A 21,076-nucleotide genomic window follows, 5' to 3' on the forward strand; every position below is an offset into this window, starting at 1 on the left:
TTAAGTGTCCGACTTCGGCTCAGGTCATGATCTGGCAGTCATGTGTTTGAGCCCCACATCAGGCTCTCTGCTGATAGCTCAGAGCCTGGAGCCTGCTTCAGACTCTGAGTCTCTCTCTCTCTCTCTCTCTCTCTCTCTCTCTGCCCCTCCCCCACTTGTGCTCAGTCTGTCTCTCCCTCAAAAATAAATAAACATTTAAAAAAAAGACTTCTTGGGGCGCCTGGGTGGCTCAGTTGGTTGGATGTCCGACTTCGTCTCAGGTCATGATCTCGCCGTCGGTGAGTTCGAACCCCGCATCGGGCTCTGTGCTGACAGCTCGGAGCCAGAAGCCTGCTTCAGATTCTGTGTCTCTTTCTCTCTCTGCTGCTGCCCCCACTAGCATTCTGTCTCTCTCGCGCGTGCAAAAAAAAAAAATAATAATAAATTAAAAAATTTAAAAAAAGACTTCCTTTGCAGGATTACCAATTTACATTAAGACCTTTCCTTTTTTCAGCCAGCATGTGTGTGGCTTAGATCTTCCATTAAGTGAGGGAGAAAATTGTGCCTTTTCAGTGACAAGAGGATAACACAATATGAAATAAGTATGAAATAAGAAGAAAAAAAAAACAAACAGATATTGGATGCTCTTAATTAAGCTACTACACTCTGTCCTCTCATTTTCCTTTCTGCACAAGCTGATTCCAATGAGGTTGACTGTGATGTGTGACGGGAGCATCAGCCTCAATCTTGTGCATATTTAGTTCTCTACAAAGGACTGCTCCATTTGATCAGCTTGGAGTTGAAAGAAGTCCCAAATCTGCCGAGTCACACAGGGAATTCTCAGTATGTAGAGAGATTTAAATATAATTCCTCAAGAGAAATACATTGTAGACATCTTTGCAGAAAAAATGAAAAACAGCATTGCCCCGCCACCCAGTCGGTGCCTACAAAAGTGATACATTTAAGAAGCGCAACATGTCAAAAGGTCAAGAGGGAGGAACACATCATAAGGTGGGTGAAAAACACAACCACAAAACTCCTGATTTTCCTAACAAAAAGCCTTCTCTCAACTGCGTTCTATTATTCCCTCATGTCACCCAAAATATAACAAACTTGTTCCATTTCAGTTACTTGCTACCAGCAAGCAATGTTCATTGTCACTTTGCCTGGCGATCACTTCATTATACTGCTGGATTACTTATTAATGCTTTGTTGATTTAACTCCTAGGACACAAAAGTCTGTATTATCTGAATGCAATACCTTGAAAAACCTCTGCTCAACACATTCCAGAACTTCTTCATAACACTAATAAATGATGCAGGATTTTCAAAATATCAGTAAACACTAGCTATAACTTGGAGAGTGTTGTGCAGTAATTATTTTTCAGCTGTATTTGCAGCTTTTGGATGAGAGAGTAGCATTTTGTTACATAATTATGTCCATGTCCTAGGGGTAACTTAAGTGTGAATCACACAGTGGTGTTTTTAAGTGATTTTATTCTGTTTCACCTCAGCAAATCTCAGGTGAGTTAAAATTTGTTAAATTTCCAGGACTTTAATTCCATACCATTAAAACTATGAAACATTCATCTGTAGACTCATGTCAAAAAAATTAACTTCCCAACTATTGAATTAAAATTATAATGGGTATTAAAAGCACACTTATAGTGATGAGCACTGAGTCATATAAAGAATTGTTGAAGGGCGCCTGGGTGGCTCAGTTGGTTAGGCGTCTGACTTCAGTTCAGGTCATGATCTCACAGTTCATGGGTTCAAGCCCCGTGTCAGGCTCTGTGCTGACAGCTCAGAGCCTGGAGCCTGCTTCAGATTCTGTGTCTCCCTCTCTCTCTGCCCCTCCCCTGCTTGCACTCTATGTGTGTCTCTCTCAGAAATAAATAAACATTAAAAAATTTTTAAAAAAAGATTTGTTGAATATATTATACACCTGAAACTAATAAAACACTGTATGTTAAAAAAAAAAGTGAGGTATTGGCAGAGAGATACACACATATGTCAGTGACACAGAACAGAAAACCAAGAATACAAATTACAAAGGAGCAAAGGCAATTCAATAGAGAAAGATCATCTTCTCAACAAGTGGTGCAGGAGCAATTGGATAGCCATCAACAAAAACAAAAACAAAACGAACCTTGACCTAAACCTCACACCTACACCAAAATTAACTCAAAATGTATCATAGATTTAAATGCAAGATTATAAATTTCTTTTTAACATTTATTTATTTTTGAGACAGAGAGAGAGCATGAACAGGGGAGGGTCAGAGAAAGAGGGAGCCACAGAATCTGAAACAAGCTCCAGGCTCTGAGCTGTCAGCACAGAGCCCAACGCGGGGCTCGAACCCACAGACGGCAAGATCATGACCTGAGCCAAAGTCAGATTCTTAACCGACTGAGACACCCAGGCGCCCCATTAAACGCAAGATTATAAATCTTTTAGAAGACATAGGAGAAAACTTTCAGGAAATAGGTTTGGTAAAGAGTTCTTAGACATAGACCAAAAGCAGGATACAGAAAGTTAAAAATTGATAAATTAGACCTCATCAGAATCCAAACCTTTTTTTCTGTGAAATACCCTGTTAAGAGGATGAAAAAAAACAAGCTACAGACCGGGAGAAAATATTTGCAAACCACATGCCCAAGAAAGGACTTGTATCTCATATACATAAGGAACTCTCAAAACAATAATAAAAATTCCAACTAGGAAAAAGACAAACTCTCAAACTATATGAACAGACATTTCAATGAAGAGCACATCCACATGGCACATAAGCACATGAAAAGATGCTCAACATCACTAGCCATTAGGGCAATGCAAATTAAAACCATGCTGAGATGTCACTATATACCTATTTGAATAGCTAAAATAAAAAATAATGACAACGCCAAATGCTGGCAAAGATGGAGAGAAACTGGATCTCTCCTACAGTGTTGGTGCAAATGTAAAATGTATGGCCACTCTGGAAAAGAATTTGGCAGTTTCTAAAAAAAAAAAAAAAAAAAAAAAATCAACATGCAACTACTATATGACCCAGCAAAAGCACTCATGGGCATTTACTCCAGAGAAATGAAAACTTATGTCCACACAGAAACCTGTACAATTATCCATAGCAGCTTTCCTTGTGATATCCCCAAACCGCAAACAACGCAAAGGTCCTTCAATAGGTGAACACTTAGATAAAACACAGTGCGTCCACACCAGGGAATACAACTCAGCAATAAAAAGGCTATTGATACAGGCAACACCCTGGCTGGGTCTCAAGGGCATTGTGCTGAATGAGAAAAGCCAATCTCAGAAGGTCACATACTGCATGATTCCACTTATATAACATTCTCAAAATGACAAATTACAGCGAAAGAGAACAGATGCGTGGTTGCGATGCAGTTGAAAGGTGGGTGTGACTACAAAGCAGGAGCACAACAGAGATCTTTGTGGCGACCGAGCAGTTCTGTGTTCTGATGCAGTGAGGTGGTGGCTCTGTGAACCTATACATGTGACAAGATGACATGGAACTACGCACACACGTTATAGCAGTGTCAGTTCCCTGCTTTTGGTATTATACTGCAGAATGTAAACTGGAACATTGGGAGAAACTGGGTGAAGGGCACACTGGACCTCTCAGAACTGTTTTTCCTATGAATCTATAATCGTTTCCAAATAAAAAGTTTTTTAAAACCTCAAAAAAATAATAAGTAAATAAATTTCACTAAACATACAATTTCATTGTCTATTGTCCCTGTTTTCAACTTAAGCTGAACTTCAATCTACCTGAAATATCCCAAATGAAAGGGGACACCTGGATGGCTCAGTCCGTTAAATGTCCAACTCTTGATTTTGGCTCAGGTCATGATCTCATGGTTTGTGAGTTCCAGCCCCCGGTTGGGCTCCACCCTGGCAGCACAGAGCCTGTTTGGGATTTTCTTTCCCCCTCTTTCTGCGGCTCCCCTGCTCATTCTCTTTCTCTGTCTCTGTCTCTGTCTCTCTCTCCCCAAAAAATAAAGCTTTAAGAATTGTTAATAGATAAAAAAGAAATATCCCAAATGAAGGTATCAATTTCTTCTCAAACAATCCCAATGGTTCTCAAAATTTCAAAGCAAAAAAGCTCAGGAGAGCTTTTATTTTTTTTCTTTAATGCAGATTCCCGAGCTCCACCATGAGAATGTATTAGTGTATAAATTCAAGGCTGGGTTCAAGGATCTTCATTTTTAACCAACACCATAGAGTTCTGATGCAGGTGATTTGAAGCACACATTTTTAGAATCACCAAGGTACACTAGTATGTTAACTAGATTTGAAAAGGAATTCAGTTGCCATACCTGTCACACAAAACTCTTTCTAAACTTGCTATCAGTCCCAATAATAAGCATTATACTAAAAAATGAATTTGAAATAATACTGTAATAACATTGTATGGTTGTATGGCCATTTTGGAAAAGAGTTTGGCAGTTTCTTAAAAAAAAAGAAAGAAATCAACATGTGACTACCATACCCCCAGCAAATGCACGCCTGGGTATTTACTCCAGGTGACTATGCTTGCCACGGTGAGCATTGAGTGATGTGCAGAATTGTCACCTCGATGTGTTGTACATCTGAAACTAATGTAACGCTGTATGTTAATTATACTTCAATAAAAAAGGGACACAAACAAAAAATGAATCTGAACACTTTTAAACTTGTTTAGCTTAATAATACTGAGTAGTTAGGTATATTTAAAAGGGCTGGGTTTGTTTTTTTTTTTGGATTTCGTGAGTCACCAATGCAAGTATTTATTGCTCGCCTGTTATATATGCTGAGCAGTGAAGCATATAAAAAATAAACACAGCTAGAGTCTGTTCAGCAGAGCTTTATAATCTAGTTAGGGAGGCAAGAGACAACCATAAAGAAGTTAAGTCATATTACTTAGAGTGAATGATTAAATGGCAAATAAGGGCAAATCAGAGGAGGAGTAGATAGGGACTGACGTGAAAAAGAGGCCCTCCTAGGAGTTCAGGGGCAGGGAGTGGGGGGTAAGACAGCCCTTGAGGCCAGGTTAAAGAAAGCCAGAGGAGTGACTTTACATTTGAGTGATTATACTCTTAGACTGCCAGAAACACATGACATCTCAGCAATGCATATTTTCCTTCAGAGTTCAGAGATGCCAACTATAATTAAACCCAGATGCATACATAAAGGCATGCTTACTATAAAAGGGGCAAAGCTCTACCCCCAATTTTAGATCTTCTAAAACTATCCAGTTTTTTACTGTGAAACATAGAAGAAAAAAGAATAATCCTCATCCACAATCAACACTTATCAGACAATGACCAAAATTGAGGAAGAAAAGAAAGAAATCTAGTGTAGAGGCACATTTTTGAGAAAAATGAAGAAAAGTTTTCATTAATTAGTTCAAGTTCTGTGCTGGAAGAAAGTACAAGAATGGAGGAAATGCATATGCTCACCCCCATTACATACCAGAAGATGTAAATACAAAAGCCAAGGGAAACAGGATGAGAAAGCAAGTGAATAAAACAGGTCAGGGTGGGAGGTAATAGGCAGTGTCAAGAAGTGTGGCTGAAACAATGTTAGTATCCACAAAAAATATTAAAAATATGATATTTATTCAAACAAAACCTTGTACACAGATGTTGATGGCAGCATTATTCCTAATATTCAAAAGGTAGAAACAACCAGCGTGCCTGGGTGGCTCAGTCGGTTAAGTGTCCGACTCTTGGTTTCAGCCTGGTTCATGATCTCGCATTTCGTAAGTTCGAACCCTGCATAGGTCTCTGCACCGACAGCACAGAGCCTGCTTGGGATTCTCTCTTTCCCTCCCTCTCTGTCCCTCCCCCACTCACTCTCTGTCTCTCTCTCTCTCTCAAAATAAACGTATAAACTTAAAAAGAAAAAAAAGGTTGAGGTGCCTGGGTGGCTCAGTTGGTTAAGCATCTGACTTCAGCTCAGATCATGATCTCACGGTTCATGAGTTCAAGCCCCACATCAGGCTCCGTGCTCACAGCTCAGAGCCTGGAGCCTGCTTCGAATTCTGTGTCTCCCTCTCTTTCTGCTCCTCCCCTGCTCTCTCTCTCTCTCTCTCTCTCTCAAAAATAAATATTTTTTGAAAAAACTTTAAGGGGCACCTGGGTGGCTCAGTCGGTTGAGGGACCGACTTCGGCTCAGGTCATGATCTCACGGTTTGTGAGTTCGAGCCCCGCATCAGGCTCTGTGCTGACAGCTCAGAGCCTGGAGCCTCCTTCTGATTCTGTGTCTCCCTCTCTCTCTGCCCCTCCTCCACTCATGCTCTGTCTCTGTCTCAGAAATAAATAAACATTAAAAAATTAAAAAAAAAAAACTTAAAAAAAAAGAGAAAAAAGGTAGAAACAACCAATTGTCCACAACCTATTAATGGATTAAAAAAAATGTGGTATATTCATAAAAATGGAATATCATTTAGCCATGAAAGAAGTACTGATAAATGGTATAACACTGATGAACCTTGAAAACATTATGCTGAGTGAAAGAAGCCAGACACAAAAGGTCACATATTGTATGATTCCATTTATATGAAATATCCAGATCAGGTAAATCCAAAGAACAAAGAGCAGATAGGTGGATGCCAGGGGCTGCCTGGAGGGGGCAATGCAGAGTGACCATTTAATTAGAATGGGGTTTATTTTGTGGCCATTAAAGTTTTATAACTAGAGTCAGTAGTTGCACAACATTGTGCAACCATTTCAGAATATTTTCAATAGTCTATAAGCTCACTATTGTTTCATGATTTCAAATCACTAAAGATGGATTAAAAAGAACAATTTGGTTGACCTAAATATATATATTATATAGACACATTTTTAAAACAATAGAAGACGCTAGGGACACCTGGGTGGCTAACCGTTGGACTTCTGCTCAGGTCATGATTTCGTGGTTCATGGTTTTGAGCCCTGCGTTGGGCTCAGAGTGTGGACCCTGCTTTGGATTCTGTGTCTCCCTCTCCCACTCTGCCCTTCCCCTGCTTGTGCTCTCCCTCTCTCTCTCTGTCTCAAAAATACATAAACATTTTACAAAAATAAAAGAAGCTATGGCAAAAAATAGGCTGTTTCTCTCCCCCAATGACACCATGAAATTACAGTTTCCTTTCATGTATTTAATTTGAAATTATGCATTTTTCTCTGTGGATGATACTCTGTTGGAAATATTCCAAACATAAGTTCTTCTCTGCTCAGCAAAACCTTTATACTGAATGAAATGTAGCTGTCTCTGCACATTCATAACCTAACTTGCCTTAGTCTTAATCATTATTCATTTTGACTTTAGTTCTGTTTTTAAGACCTAAAGTAGGAGGAGCCAAGATGGGGGAACGGCATGGAAGCTTTCTGTGTGTCTTGCGTCCATGAAATACAGCCAGACCAACACTAAACCATCCTACACACTTAGAACACCGATTGGAAGATTACCACAACAATCTGCACAACCTGAGCCACAGAATTCAGCAGGTACATGATACGAAGAGCTGAATTTGGGGAGCAAGAAGCCCCAAAAGGTAGGGAACCCATTTTGGGGTGGAGAGAGGACAGAGACTGGGAGGGGGAGCATACGGGAAAAACACCCCTCCACAAAAGCAGCCGGAGAGAAAATGGAAAACTGGAAATAGCCGCAGGGACTAAACTAAAAAGGGAGAAAGGAGAAAGGAGAGGGTTTAAATTCCATTAAGACTGTAAAACAAGGGGAGTGTAAAGGCTGCAACTCCGCAGCTCCATACCTGGCGGTGCTCTGGTGGAAAAGGTGAATCCCCGGGAACAGATTGGGGTCTGGGAGGTTCTCGGGCCACACAGGGAAAAGCGGTTCCACTGCTGGAAGGACATTTGGTAGAGACTGTTGAAGCCACCTGGTCCCAGCAGACCCCGGAAGGCGGCCACATTCACTGGTGCTGGGGCAAGGTTGTTGAGGGTGAAGCCTGGTGCCAGATGTGTGTTGCAATTTTCCATGGTCCCTGAAACGCTGAGGCTACACTGTCTCGCAATTTTTTCTGGGGCAGGCTGGCACCTGGCTACAGTCTCGGGGCACCTGCAACAGCAGGGTCCAGTGGGCATTCCTGGGTGCAGCTGACACTCGGCCATTGCTCATTCACCATTACTCAGTGAGACCCTCCCGCAGAGGAGCGGAGCGGGTCAAAGCCGCAGTCCTTCGGAAGTAAGGGGCCGGGGAAAACAGCCGCATCTGAGACAAAACTCAGGAGAGAGGTACTGTCGGGGGCCTGGTCACGGAGAGTGGAAAAGCAGGGAGTAGATGAGAGCTGAAGACAGAGGACTGGTGGATGATTTGCCGATCCTGGAGAACAGACTGGGTGGCTGGATGGCGCCATTTTGAACCGCTCCCGCACATGCGCATGCGCACCAATGAGCACCGCAACAATCCACCCCAGTAGGCTAGCAGCGCCATCTAGGGGAGAGTGGAGCTGTTACACTGAGCCCTGACCAACTGGGCCAACTTCACTCTTCAAGAACACATACCGCACCGCCGGCTTACTTTATGGACAATAAAGAGCTACAAGGACTGACCTCTAGGGGAAAACGAAGCAATTTCAGTCATACTTCAATCTGTTAGCAGGTTCATCTATTCAATTTTTTTTCTCTCCATTTTTCCTTTTTCTCTTTTACAATTCTTCTCTTTTTCTTGAATACAGAAAGAGAAAAAACTCATTTTTTTTCAATTTTTTAAAAAAAATCTGTCTTTAATTTTTATTACTACGTTTTTTACTTTTGTGTAAATTTTTGTCAAATTCTACTTTACTTCCATCATTTTATTTTAGTCTACTTCAGTGTACTCACTTTTTCAAATTTTCAAACAATTTCCTTTTTTTCTTTCTTTTTCTTTTTTTCTCTTTTTCATTTCTTTTCTTTTTATTGAATGCAGAAAGGAAAAAACTTCATTTTTACTTTAAACTTCTTTTAAAAATATTTTTATTTATTTTTATTACTATATTTTTTGCTTTTACGTAAATTTTTTCAATTTCTATCTTACTCCCATCATTTTATTTCAGTCTACTACAGTGTATTCCCTTTTTCAAATTTTCAAACAATTTCTTTTTTTGTCTTTTCCTTTTTCTTTTTTTATCTTTTTTCTCTTTTTTGTTTCTTTTCTTTTTTCTTAAATACAGAAAACTAAAAAATTCAAATTTCTTTTTAATTTTTATTAAAAGTATTTTTCTATAATTTTTTCTACTATATTCTCTACATTTGTGTATTTTAGTCTACTTGAGTGTATTCATTTTTTCAAATTCTCTAATGACTTCCTTTTTTTCTCTCCCCCCCCTTTTTTTGTTTGTTTCTCTAATCTGTCAAACCACTTTCTACACTCAGACCAAAACACACCTAGGATCTAGCATCATCTATTCAATTTCTGTGTGTGTGTGTGTGTGTGTGTGTGTGTTTAATTTTTAATTTTAATATTTTTTTAATTTTAATTTTTTAATTTCAATTTTTCTACCTCATTAATTCCTTTTATCCCTTCAAAATGACAAAACGAAGGAATTCACCCCAAAAGAAAGAGCACGAAGAAACAGCACCCAGGGATTTAACCAACACAGACACAAGCAAGATGTCTGAACCAGAATTTAGAATCATGATAATAAGAATACTAGCTGGAGTCAAAAATAGATTAGAATCCCTTTCTGCAGAGAAGAAAGAAGTAAAAAATAGCCAGAATGAAATTTAAAATGCTATAACTGAGCTGCAATCACAGATGGATGCAGCGGAGGCAAGGATGGACGAGGCAGAACAGAGAATCAGCAATATGGAGGACAAACTTATAGAGAATAATGAAGCAGAAAAAAAGAGGGAGATTAAGGCAAAAGAGCACAATTTAAGAATTAGACAAATCACTGACTCATTAAAAAGGAACAACGTCAGAATCATGGGGGTCCCAGAAGAGGAAGAGAGAGAAATAGGGGTAGAGGGGTTATGTGAGTAAATCACAGTAGAAAACTTTCCTAGCCTGGGGAAAGGCTCAGACATCAAAATTCAGGAAGCACAGAGGACTCCCATTAGAATCAACAAAAACCAACCGTCAACAAGGCATATCATAGTCAAATCCACAAAATACTCAGGCAAGGAGAAAATCATGAAAGCAGCAAAGGAAAAAAAGTACCTAACCTACAAGGGAAGACAGATCAGGTTTGCAACAGACCTATCTGCAGAAACTTGGCAGGCCAGAAAGGAGTGGTGGGATATATTCAGTGTGCTGAATCAGAAAAAATATGCAGCCAATAATTCTTTATCCAGCAAGGCTGTCATTCAAAATAGAAGGAGAGATAAAAAGTTTCCCAGACGAACAAAAATTAAAGGAGTTTGTGATCACTAAACCAGGCCTGCAAGAAAGTTTAAGGGGGACTCTCAGAGGGGAGAAAAGATGAAAAAATATATATAAATATAAATAAATAAATACCAAAAGCAACAAAAGATTAGAAAGGACCAGAGAATGCCACCAGAAACTCCAACTCTACAAGCATCATAATGGCAATAAATTCGTATCTTTCAGTACTCACTCTAAACGTCAATGGACTCAATGCTCCAAAAGACATAGGGTAACAGAATGGATAAGAAAACAAGACCCATCTATATGCTGTTTACAAGACGCCCACATTGACCTAAAGTCACCTACAGATTGAAAATAAGGGGATGGAGAACTATCTATCATGCTAATGGTCAACAAAAGAAAGCCGGAGTAGCCATACTTATATCAGACAATATAGACTTTAAAATAAGGACTGTATCAAGAGATGCAGAAGAGCATTATAGCATAATCAAGAGGTCTATAGACCAAGAAGACCTAACAATTGTAAACATGTATGCGCCAAATGTGGAAGCACCCAAATATATAAATCAATTAATCACAAACATAAAGAAACTCATCAATAGTAATACCATAATAGTAGGAGATTTCAACACCCCACTCACAACAATGGACACATCATCTAGTCAAAAATCAACAAGAAAACAATGGCTTTGAATGAGACACTGGGCCAGATGGACTTAACAGATATATTCAGAACATTTCATCCTAAAGCAGCAGAATATACATTCTTCTCCAGTGCACATGGAATGGTCTCCAGAATAGACCATATACTGGGACACAAATCAGCCCTAAGTAAGAACAAAAAGATCGAGATCATATCATGCATATTTTCAGACCATAATGCTATAAAACTCGAAATCAACCACAAGAAAAAATTTGGAAAGGTAACAAATACTTGGAGACTGAAGAACATCCTACTAAAGAATGAATGGGCTAACCAAGCAGTTAAAGAAGAAATTAAAAAGTATATGGAAGTCAATGAAAATGAAAGCACCAAAACCCAAAACCTCTGGGATGCAGCAAAGGCAGTCATAAGAGGAAAGTATATAGAAATCCAGGCCTTCCTAAAGAAGGAAGAAAGATCTCAGATACACAACCTAACCTTACGCCTTAAGGAGCTGGAGAAAGAACAGCAAATAAAACCCCAAACCAGCAGAAAACAGGAAATAATAAAGATTAGAGCAGAAATTAATGCTATCAAAAACAAAAAAACAGTAGAACAGAACAATGAAACCAGAAGCTAGTTCTCTGAAAGAATTAACAAAATTGATAAACCACTAACCAAATTGATCAAGAAGAAAAAACAAAGGACCCAAATAAGTAAAATCAAGAATGGAAGAGGAGAGATCACAACCAACACAACAAAAATAAAAACAATAATAAGATAATATTATGAGCAATTATATGCCAATAAAATAGGCAATCTGGAAGAAATGGACAAATTCCTAGAAACACATACACTACCAAAACTGAAACAGGAAGAAATAGAAAATTTGAACAGACCCATAACCAGTAAGGAAATCAAATTAGTAATCAAAAATCTGCCAGAAAACAAGAGTCCAGGGCCAGATGGCTTTCCAGGGGATTCTACCAAACATTTAAGGAAGAATTAACACCTATTCTCTTGAAACTGTTTCAAAAAATAGAAATGGAAGGAAAACTTCCAAACTCTTTCTATGAAGCCAGCATTACCCTGATTCCAAAACCAGACAGAGACCCGACTAATAAGGAGAACTATAGACCAATTTCCCTGATGAACATGGATGCAAAAATCCTCAACAAGATATTAGCCAACCAGATCCAACAATACATTAAAAAAATTATTTACCACAACCAAGTGGGATTTATACCTGGGATGCAGCGTTGGTTCAATACCTGCAAAACAATTAACATGATTCATCACATCAGTAAAAGAAAGGACAAGAACCATATGATCCTCTCAATAGATGCAGAGAAAACATTTGACAAAATACAACATCCTTTCTTGATAAAAACCCTCAAGAAAGTAGGGATAGAAGGAGCATACCTCGAGATCATAAAAGCCATATATGAGTGACCCAACGCTAATATCATCCTCAAAGGGGAAAAACTGAGAGCTTTCCCCCTAAGGTCAGGAACAAGACAGGGATGTCTCCTCTCACCACTGTTATTCAACATAGTACTGGAAGTCTTAGCCTCATCAATCAGACAACACAAAGAAATAAAAGGCATCCAAATAGCCCAGGAGGAGGTCAAAGTTTCACTCTTCACAGATGACATGATACTCTATATGGAAAACCCAAAAGATTCCACCAAAAAACTGCTAGAACTGATTCATGAATTTGGCAAAGTCGCAGGATATAAAATCAATGCACAGAAATCGGTTGCATTCCTATACACCAACAATGAAGTGACAGAAAGAGAAATCAAGGAATTGATCCCATTCACAATTGCACCAAAACCCATAAAATACCTAGGAATAAATCTAATCAAAGAGGTGAAAAATCTATACGCTGAAAACTATAGAAAGCTTATGAAAGAAATTGAAGAAGACACAAAGAAATGGAAAAAGATTCCATGCTCCTGGATAGGAAGAACAAATATTGTTAAAATGTCAATACTACCCAAAGCAGTCTACATATTCAACGTGATCCCTATCAAAGTAACACCAGCATTTTTCACAGAGCTAGAACAAATAATCCTAAAATTTGTGTGGAACCAGAAAAGACCCCAAATAGCCAAAGCAATCCTGAAAAAGAAAACCAAAGCAGGAGGCATCACAATCCCAGACTTCAAGCTATACTACAAAGCTGTAATCATCAACACAGTACGGTACTGGCACAAGAACAGACACTCAGATCAATGGAATAGAATAGAGAACTCAGAAATGGACCCACAAACATATGGGCAACTAATCTTCGACAAAGCAGGAAAGAATATCCAATGGAATAAAGACAGTCTCTTCAGCAAGTGGTGCTGGGAAAACTGGACAGTGACATGCAGAAGAATGAACGTGGACCACTTTTGTACACAATACACAAAAATAAACTCAAAATGGATAAAAGACCTAAATGTAAGACAGGAAGACATCAAAATCCTTGAGGAGAAAGCAGGCAAAAACCTCTTTGATCTTGGCTGCAGCAACTTCTTACTCAACAAGTCTCCAGAGGTAAGGGAAACAAAAGCAAAAATGAACTATTGGGACCTCATCAAGGTAAAAAGTTTCTGCACAGCGAAGGAAACAATCAGCAAAACTAAAAGGCAACTGACAGAATGGGGGAAGATATTTGCAAATGACATATCGGATAAAGGGTTAGTATCCAAAATCTACAAAGAACTTCTCAAACTCAACACCCAAAAAACAAATCATCCAGTGAAGAAATGGGCAAAAGACATGAATAGACACTTCTCCAAAGAATACATCCAGATGGCCAACTGACACATGAAAGAGTGCTCAACATCACTCATCATCAGGGAAATATAAACCAAAACCACAATGAGATACCACCTTACACCTGTCAGAATGGCTAACTTTAATAACTCAGGCAACAACAGATGTTGGCAAGGATGCGGAGAAAGAGGATCTCTTTTGCACTGTTGGTGAGAATGCAAGCTGGTGCAGCCACTCTGGAAAACAGTATGGAGGTTCCTCAAAAAACTAAAAATAGAACTACCCTACGACCCAGCAATTGCACTACTAGGCATTTATCCAAGGGATACAGGTGTGCTGTTTCAAAGGGACACATGCACCCCCATGTTTATAGCAGCACTATCAACAATAGCCAAAGTATGGAAAGAGCCCAAATGTCCATCGATGAATGAATGGATAAAGAAGATGTGGTGTATATATATACAATGGAGTATTACTCGGCGATCAAAAAGAATGAAATCTTGCCATTTGCAACTATGTGGATGGAACTAGAGGGTATTATGCTAAGCGAAATTAGTCAGTCAGAGAAAGACAAAAATCATATGACTTCACTCATATGAGGACTTTAAGAGACAAAACAGATGAACATAAGGGAAGGGAAACAAAAATAACAGAAAAACAGGGAGGAGGACATAAGAGACTTATAACTATGGAGAACAAACTGAGGGTTGCTGGAAGGGTTGTGGGGGAGGGATGGGCCAAATGGGTAAGGGGCATTAAGGAATCTACTGAAATCATTGCTTCACTATATACTAACTAATTTGGATGTAAATTTTAAAAAATAAAAAATAAAGTTAAATTAAAAAAAAAGACCAAAAGTAAAGTGGGATAAAGCCCTTACTTTAAATAAATTCCAGGTACTAAGAACTATGTTTAAATACTCTTCTACCAAATGACAAGTTATCATGTTAAAATGGAAAAATAACAAAATATACAATATTCATAAAAATAAACAAAAACCCCCAAATCTCTGAATTTTCATGTATGAACTTCAGGAGCAGCATGTTTTTTTTTATATATTAAAAGAACTTTAGAGTTATAAAAACAAAACAAAAAGAAAATACAGTATCAAGAGTTTCCATATAACTTTCACCCATCATTCCTTTAGATATAACTCTGGTATATTTACACAACCATTTAGAAACATTTGTATAATTATGGTACATGTATCAAAAATAAGAAATTAACACTAGTACAATACTATTAACCACACTGTGGGTTTTATTCAGGTTTCTGTTCCAGGGTCCAATCCATGGTACCTCGTTGCATTTGGTTTCTTTCCTTGGGTTCAACCTGTGATGGTTTCTCAGTCTTTCCTTCTCTTTTGTAACTTTGTTTTCAAGAGTAGTGATTAGCTTTCCTGTAGCACAGCTCTCCATTCAGACTCGTCTGGTGTTCTCTCATGATTATACAGATGTTCTGGGTTGGAGGGAAGAATCCCAGGGAGGTGACACTGCAGTTCCAGTAACATCAGACCAGGGAGTCCATATCAACCAGTAACATTAACCGTGATCACTTGGTTCAGGTGACTTCGACCAGATTTCTCTATATTCTCTTTCCTAGAAGTGAGACACTAAGTACAGCCCACAGTCATGGGAAGAGGAATTAGTCTCCACCTCCTGGAGGGAGAATATCAAAACATTTGAAACGATATGAAAACCACTACAGCAGGGAATGACTTTTTGGAGGGGAGATAGTTTGAAACTAGGCTGATATTCAGGTTTTTCTTAAAGCTTCCTTGGCTGACTTTGGCAATCATCAGGGGATCTTGCCTGCAGCATTTACCACTATGGTGTTCTATTGGTGATTTCTTTTGATTTCTATTTCCCTCATTCCTTGTGGATAAGATTTGTCCCTCCCCAGCGTGCACACTCTTTATTTACTTATTTATTCAGTCTCAACGGACATGAATCTATGGATATTTATTTTATTTTTTAGATAATCCAATGATTGTCATTTGTTACTCAAGTTGTTACAGCTTTGGCCATCAGCAGCTCCTTCTGGTTGGCCCGTGTCCTTCTGATATGCCCTCGTCTCCTCCTCACCCCCTTACTTTCTAATACTATAAGATACTCCAGGCTTATCTTGTGTCTTTCCTGTCCAGTCCTAAAAACCAGCAGCCATTTCTCCAAAGAGTCCTGGTTCCTTTTATTGAAGACTAGCATTAAGAAAACAAGATCTTGGGTGTGCTGGTTGCTACTGGGTGCCATTGCTTCTCAACCCTCCCAAGGAACAGAGCTGGGAAATATGTGCATCATAGTAACCACTGTAAACACATATATCTATATTTATATCTGTACTGACCTATTCGTATAGGAAACCCTAGCCCCTACCCCAGCCGGCAGATTTGTTACTTTTTTTCTCTAACAGTAAATAACCTGCCACCTGATTCTTAACCATCTAAAATATATTTACTTATTTTTTTCAACCCTAGCAAACATGGAAAATGGTGTCAGAGTTGTTGAACTGTACCCCCTGAGAGAAACAAATTCACCAGTGCTTTTGTACAGTTCTTTTTGCCTTTATCCTTACAGAATCTAGGCAAAACACAATTTTCCTGAGTTATTTGGGTCAACTCCTTTCTTTCCCACACCCTTCAGGGAGACTATGCCCTATATTTATAATATAGTTAGATTCATTTGTCACAGTCTGCATTCCATCCTGAATTCCCTTGACATCTGGGCTGTTTTGTGTTTTGTAGGCAGTAAAGGCTATGGTATACAACTCTATAAGTTTTGTAATCCAATACCACAGGACCAGATAGCTCAGAGCTATCACCCTAAAAATCTCATTGTGCAGCAGGGGCAGCATTTTTAATTCTTTATCCAGATTCATACCCCCTTAAAAATCAAACATACAAGTAACTAAAATAATCATTGCTAAACTAATATTTTTTCACACTCACATTTTTACTTTTTTTTTACCCAAAGCTCATGTTTCACTTTATTTTTAAATTTTTTTTAATGTTTATTTATTTTTGAGAGAAAGAGAGAGTGTGGGTAGGGTGGGCAGAGAGAGAAGGAGACACAGAATCTGAAGCAGGCTCTAGGCTCTGAGCTGTCAGCACAGAGTCCGACACAGGGTCCAAACTCATGAGCCATGAGATGATTACCTGAGCCGAAGTTGGACACTTAACCAACTGAGCCACCCAGGTGCCCTCATGTTCCACTTTAAGAAATTGCTATTTTTTTTTTACATTTATTTGTATTTTGAGAGAGAGACAGACAGAGTGCAAGTTGCAAGAGGGGCAGAGGGAGAGGGAGACAGAATCCAAAGCAGGCTCCAGGCTCAGAGCTGTCAGCACAGAACCCTATGTGGGGCCCGAAGCCACAAGCTGTGAGATCATGACCCCAGCCAAAGTCAGACACTCAACTGACTGAGCCTTCCAGGTGCCCCAGAAATTGCCATTATTTATCAAACTCTAAAATTCTCTCTTGAAGAGAAATCCAGTTCCCATTACTAACAACATGCATGGATCAAAGTACATGTTGTATCCCAGGGCGGTTTCCCAACATGTCCACTCTCCATCTAGTTATTGTAAAAACATTCCTAAGAAAATCAGGAGGACAGAATAACTTAACAAGATAAATCACAAATTTAGTATTTTTAAGAATTGTCCAATGCTTTGAATTTTCCATGCCACTGCAATTCTATTGGGCTGAGATTGACAAAGTTTGACTCTAACTCTTCTCCCTTTCTCATAAAAATTTAAACACCCGTTTTTCTATTTCCGCAAACCAGAATGTTTTCATTGCCTCTCTAAATTCTATAATTTGAAGAAGGACTAAATGAGGGTGAGTCATTTAAAAGAGTGGAAGGCAGAAGCCAGACAGGTGGACATGAGGTACGTCATGGTTGCTGGTTAAAATTCGCAAGGAGGTCTTTTCAGAAGCTGAGTCACAGAGAAGCATGGTGGCTAGCGAGTCTAACTGAGTGACGTGGTTGGTCAACAGACAGGAATCTAGGAAAATGTTCAATCTGCAGACTGAGCAGTCTTGGGAGCACCTAGGGGTACATCTAGTTAGTCTAGTGCTGAGTAAAGCACTACAGAGAATTTCTAAGGCCTCTACAGGTTTAGTCCACCTAAGATTTGAGCAGGAAGAAGTAGTTCTTAATCCTCAAGTAGATCACCTGTCCTCATTATTCAAGCAAGCCTTGGCACTGACAGGAGAACAATGTGTGCTAATGTGGGGGTCAATGTAGAAGCTTCACTAGGGATGGTTTCAGGTGGGTAGTAGAATGAAGTATGAGCAATTATATGTGAAAATGTGTGCATATGCATCTACATGCATTTTTCTGAGGACAGAGTCAATAGGTTTTTTTACAATTGCAAAAAGTTTCTGAGTCCCCAAAGAAGGGCAAGAACTACTTGGGTTTAGGTTCTGGTTGGAGAGGTTGGGGTCCCATAAATTTGTCCAGTCTGATTTCTTGGAGGTTCATATTCTTCCTCAGTGGATCTTCTTCCTAGGAGCAGGCATCGCATCCAAAAGGAACTTTATGGGACCACTGCCGTCTGAGCTTCTTGGGCTACTGTCCCCATAGTCACCCTCTGTTTCTTAAAACACTCCTTTCTCTGTTTTTTAATAACGGTACACTGGTTCTCCTTCTGCAAATCTTCTGTCTCCTGAACTGGTATCTCTTAATCCCTTCATGTTTTCTGAAGGCAGGTTTTGTGTAATGATGAGTCTGTCTGTCCTTTGTCTTCTATCTAAACTCTTTCCCTTGGAGGCTTCATCTACCCTTTTCTGTTAATTTCTCAGCATATACTAGAATTTTTTATTCCCAAAATATGTTGGGATATTTCCATTTGGGTAAATAGCACCCTCCTCAAATTTACTAAACGTGATATAAACAAAACTTTAGTGATTGAACAAAATTGCATTTAAAAGCCCCTTCCAATATTGATATTTTATGACTCTAGCTTCTGGTAATCACAATGTCCTGCTATAAATTACTTGAGTTCAAAGTATTAAAAAGTGTTATCAAAGTATTATAAAAACTGCAATTCAGTGGAGCCAAGATGGCAGAACAGCATGAAAGTTTTTTTGTGTCTCTCATCCATGAAATATAGCCAGATCAACACTAAACCATCCTGCACACCTAGAAAACTGATTTGAGGATTAACACAACAATCTACACAACCTGAACCACAGAACTCAGCAGGTACGCGGCACAGACAGGTGAACTGGAGGAGAGAGAAGCCATGGAGGGCAGGGAACCGTTTTTGCTTGCGGAGAGAGGACAGAGATGGGGGGAGAGTACAGGAAAAGCACCCCCCCCCAAAGCAGCTGGAGAGAAAGTGGAAAAGTGGAAACAGCCACATGGACTGAACTAAAAATGGAGAAAGGAGGAAGGAGAGGGTTTAAATTCGATTAAGACTATAAACAGGGGGAGTACAGGTCTGCAACTCCGTAGCTCAATACCTGGTGGTGCTCTGGTGAGAAGGGCGAATCCCCAGGAGCAGAGTGAAGTCCCGGAGTCTTCGAGCCATACAGAAAGAGGCAGTTCCCCTGCTGGAAGAACACCTGGTAGAGGCTGTTTGGGTCCCCCAAAGGCAAAGGCACCAGTGGACCTGGGAGAACAGCCACATTTGCTGGTGCTAGAAAAAGGTTGTTGCAGGTGAACCCTGGTGTCAGTTGCGTGTTGTGATTTGCCATAATCCCTGAAATGCTGCTGCTACACAATCGCATGAACTTTTTCTGGGGCGGGCTGGCACCCAGCCACAATCTCTGGGCATCAGCAGTACAGTCCCACGAATGTTCCTTGGTGTGGCTGGCACCCGGCCATTGCTCCATGAGACCCTCCCGCAGAGGGGCAGAACAGGTCAAAGCCACAGTCCTTCAGAAGTCAGGGGTCAGGAAAAACAGCCGCATCTGAGATAAAACTAAGGAGGGAGGTGCTGCTTAGGGCTTGGTCAAAACAGTGTAAAAGCGGGGAGTTGGTGGAAGCTGAAGACAAAGGATGGGTGCGCGATTGCTGACTGGGAACAGAGTTCTGATAGTAGAGACTGGGTAGCTGGATGACGCCATTTTCACCGCTCCCTCGCATGTGCACTTACACCTAAAAGCGCCACAACAATCCATCCCAGGAAGCTAAGCAGCGCCATCTAGTGGATAATGGAGCCATTGCACTAAGCCCCGCCAAACTGGGCCAACCTCACTCTTCAGGAACACAAGTCTCTCTGCCTGCTTGGTTTACGGACTATAAAGCGCTTCTTAGTTTGACTTCTAGGGAAAAACGAAGTAATTTCAATCTTATTTCAGTCTGTTCGCTGATCCATCTATTCAATTTTCTTTTCTTTTTCTTCTTTTTTGTTTCTTTTCTTTTTCTTGAATACAGAAAGAGAAAAAATTATTTTTATTTTCAATTTTTTTAAATCTTTTTAAAATTTATTTTGGATACAGAGAGAGACAGAGCATGAGCAGGGGAGAAGCAGAGAGAGAGAGGGAGACATAGAATCCGAGGCAGGGTCCAGGCTCTGAGCTGTCAACACAGAACCAGATGTGGGGCTCGAACTCACGGACTGCAAGATCGTGACCTAAGCAGAGGTCAGATGCTTAACTGACTGAGCCACCCAGGCACCCCTTCAATGTTTATTAAAAATGTTTCTTTCATTTTTTTATACTATATTTTTTACTTTTGTGTAAACTTTTTCAAATTCTATTTTACTTCTATCATTTCATTATATTCTATTTCAGTGTATTCATTTTTTCAAATTTTCAAATGATTTTTTCTTTCTTTTTTCCTCCCTTTTTTCTCTGTCAAGCCCCTTTCAACACCCAGACCAAACACACCTAGGATCTAGCATCACTGACTTGATTTTTTTTGTGGGTGTGTTGTTTTTAATTTTTTAATTTTAATTCTTTAATTTTAATTTTTTTAACCTCATTAATTCCTTTTCTCCCTTCAAAATGACAAAACAAAGGAATTCACCTCAAAAGAAAGATCAGGAAGAAGCGACAGCCAGGGACTTAACCAACACAGACACAAGCAAGATGTCTGAACCAGAATTTAGAAACACGATAATAAGAATACTAGCTGGAGTCGAAAATAGATTAGAATCCCTTTCTGCAGATATAAAAGAAGTAAAAGCTAGTCCAGATGAAATAAAAAATGCTATAACTGACCTGCAATCTCAATGGATGCCATGGAGGCAAGGATGGATGAGGCAGAGCAGAGAATCAGTGATATAGAGAATAAACTTATGGAGAATAATGAAGCAGGAAGAAAGAGGGAGACTAAGGCAAAAGAACAGGATTTAAGAATTAGAGAAATCAGTGACTCATTAAAAAGGAACAACATCAGAATCATAGGGTCCCAGAAGATGAAGAGAGAGAAAAA

At 39.4% G+C, this 21,076-nt stretch overlaps 1 protein-coding gene across 4 annotated transcripts in view; it reads right to left on the reverse strand.

The window, feature by feature from the left end:
* The window catches only part of CCDC34 (coiled-coil domain containing 34), a 188,014-nt gene that overhangs the window by 126,386 nt on the left and 40,552 nt on the right, over positions 1–21,076 (reverse strand). Inside the window, exon 5 of one of the 4 annotated variants that reach the window (XM_042905029.1) lies at positions 14,939–15,294. The exons of the other annotated variants lie outside the window; for them this stretch is intronic. Within the exon in view, the coding sequence (XP_042760963.1) occupies positions 15,281–15,294 (14 nt within the window). The 3' untranslated portion in view covers positions 14,939–15,280. Of the gene's footprint in view, positions 1–14,938; positions 15,295–21,076 lie in introns of those variants that run through there. 4 annotated transcript variants of the gene reach the window in all.

Source organism: Panthera leo, chromosome D1, assembly GCF_018350215.1.
Source record: "Panthera leo isolate Ple1 chromosome D1, P.leo_Ple1_pat1.1, whole genome shotgun sequence".
Taxonomy (NCBI): domain Eukaryota; kingdom Metazoa; phylum Chordata; class Mammalia; order Carnivora; family Felidae; genus Panthera; species Panthera leo.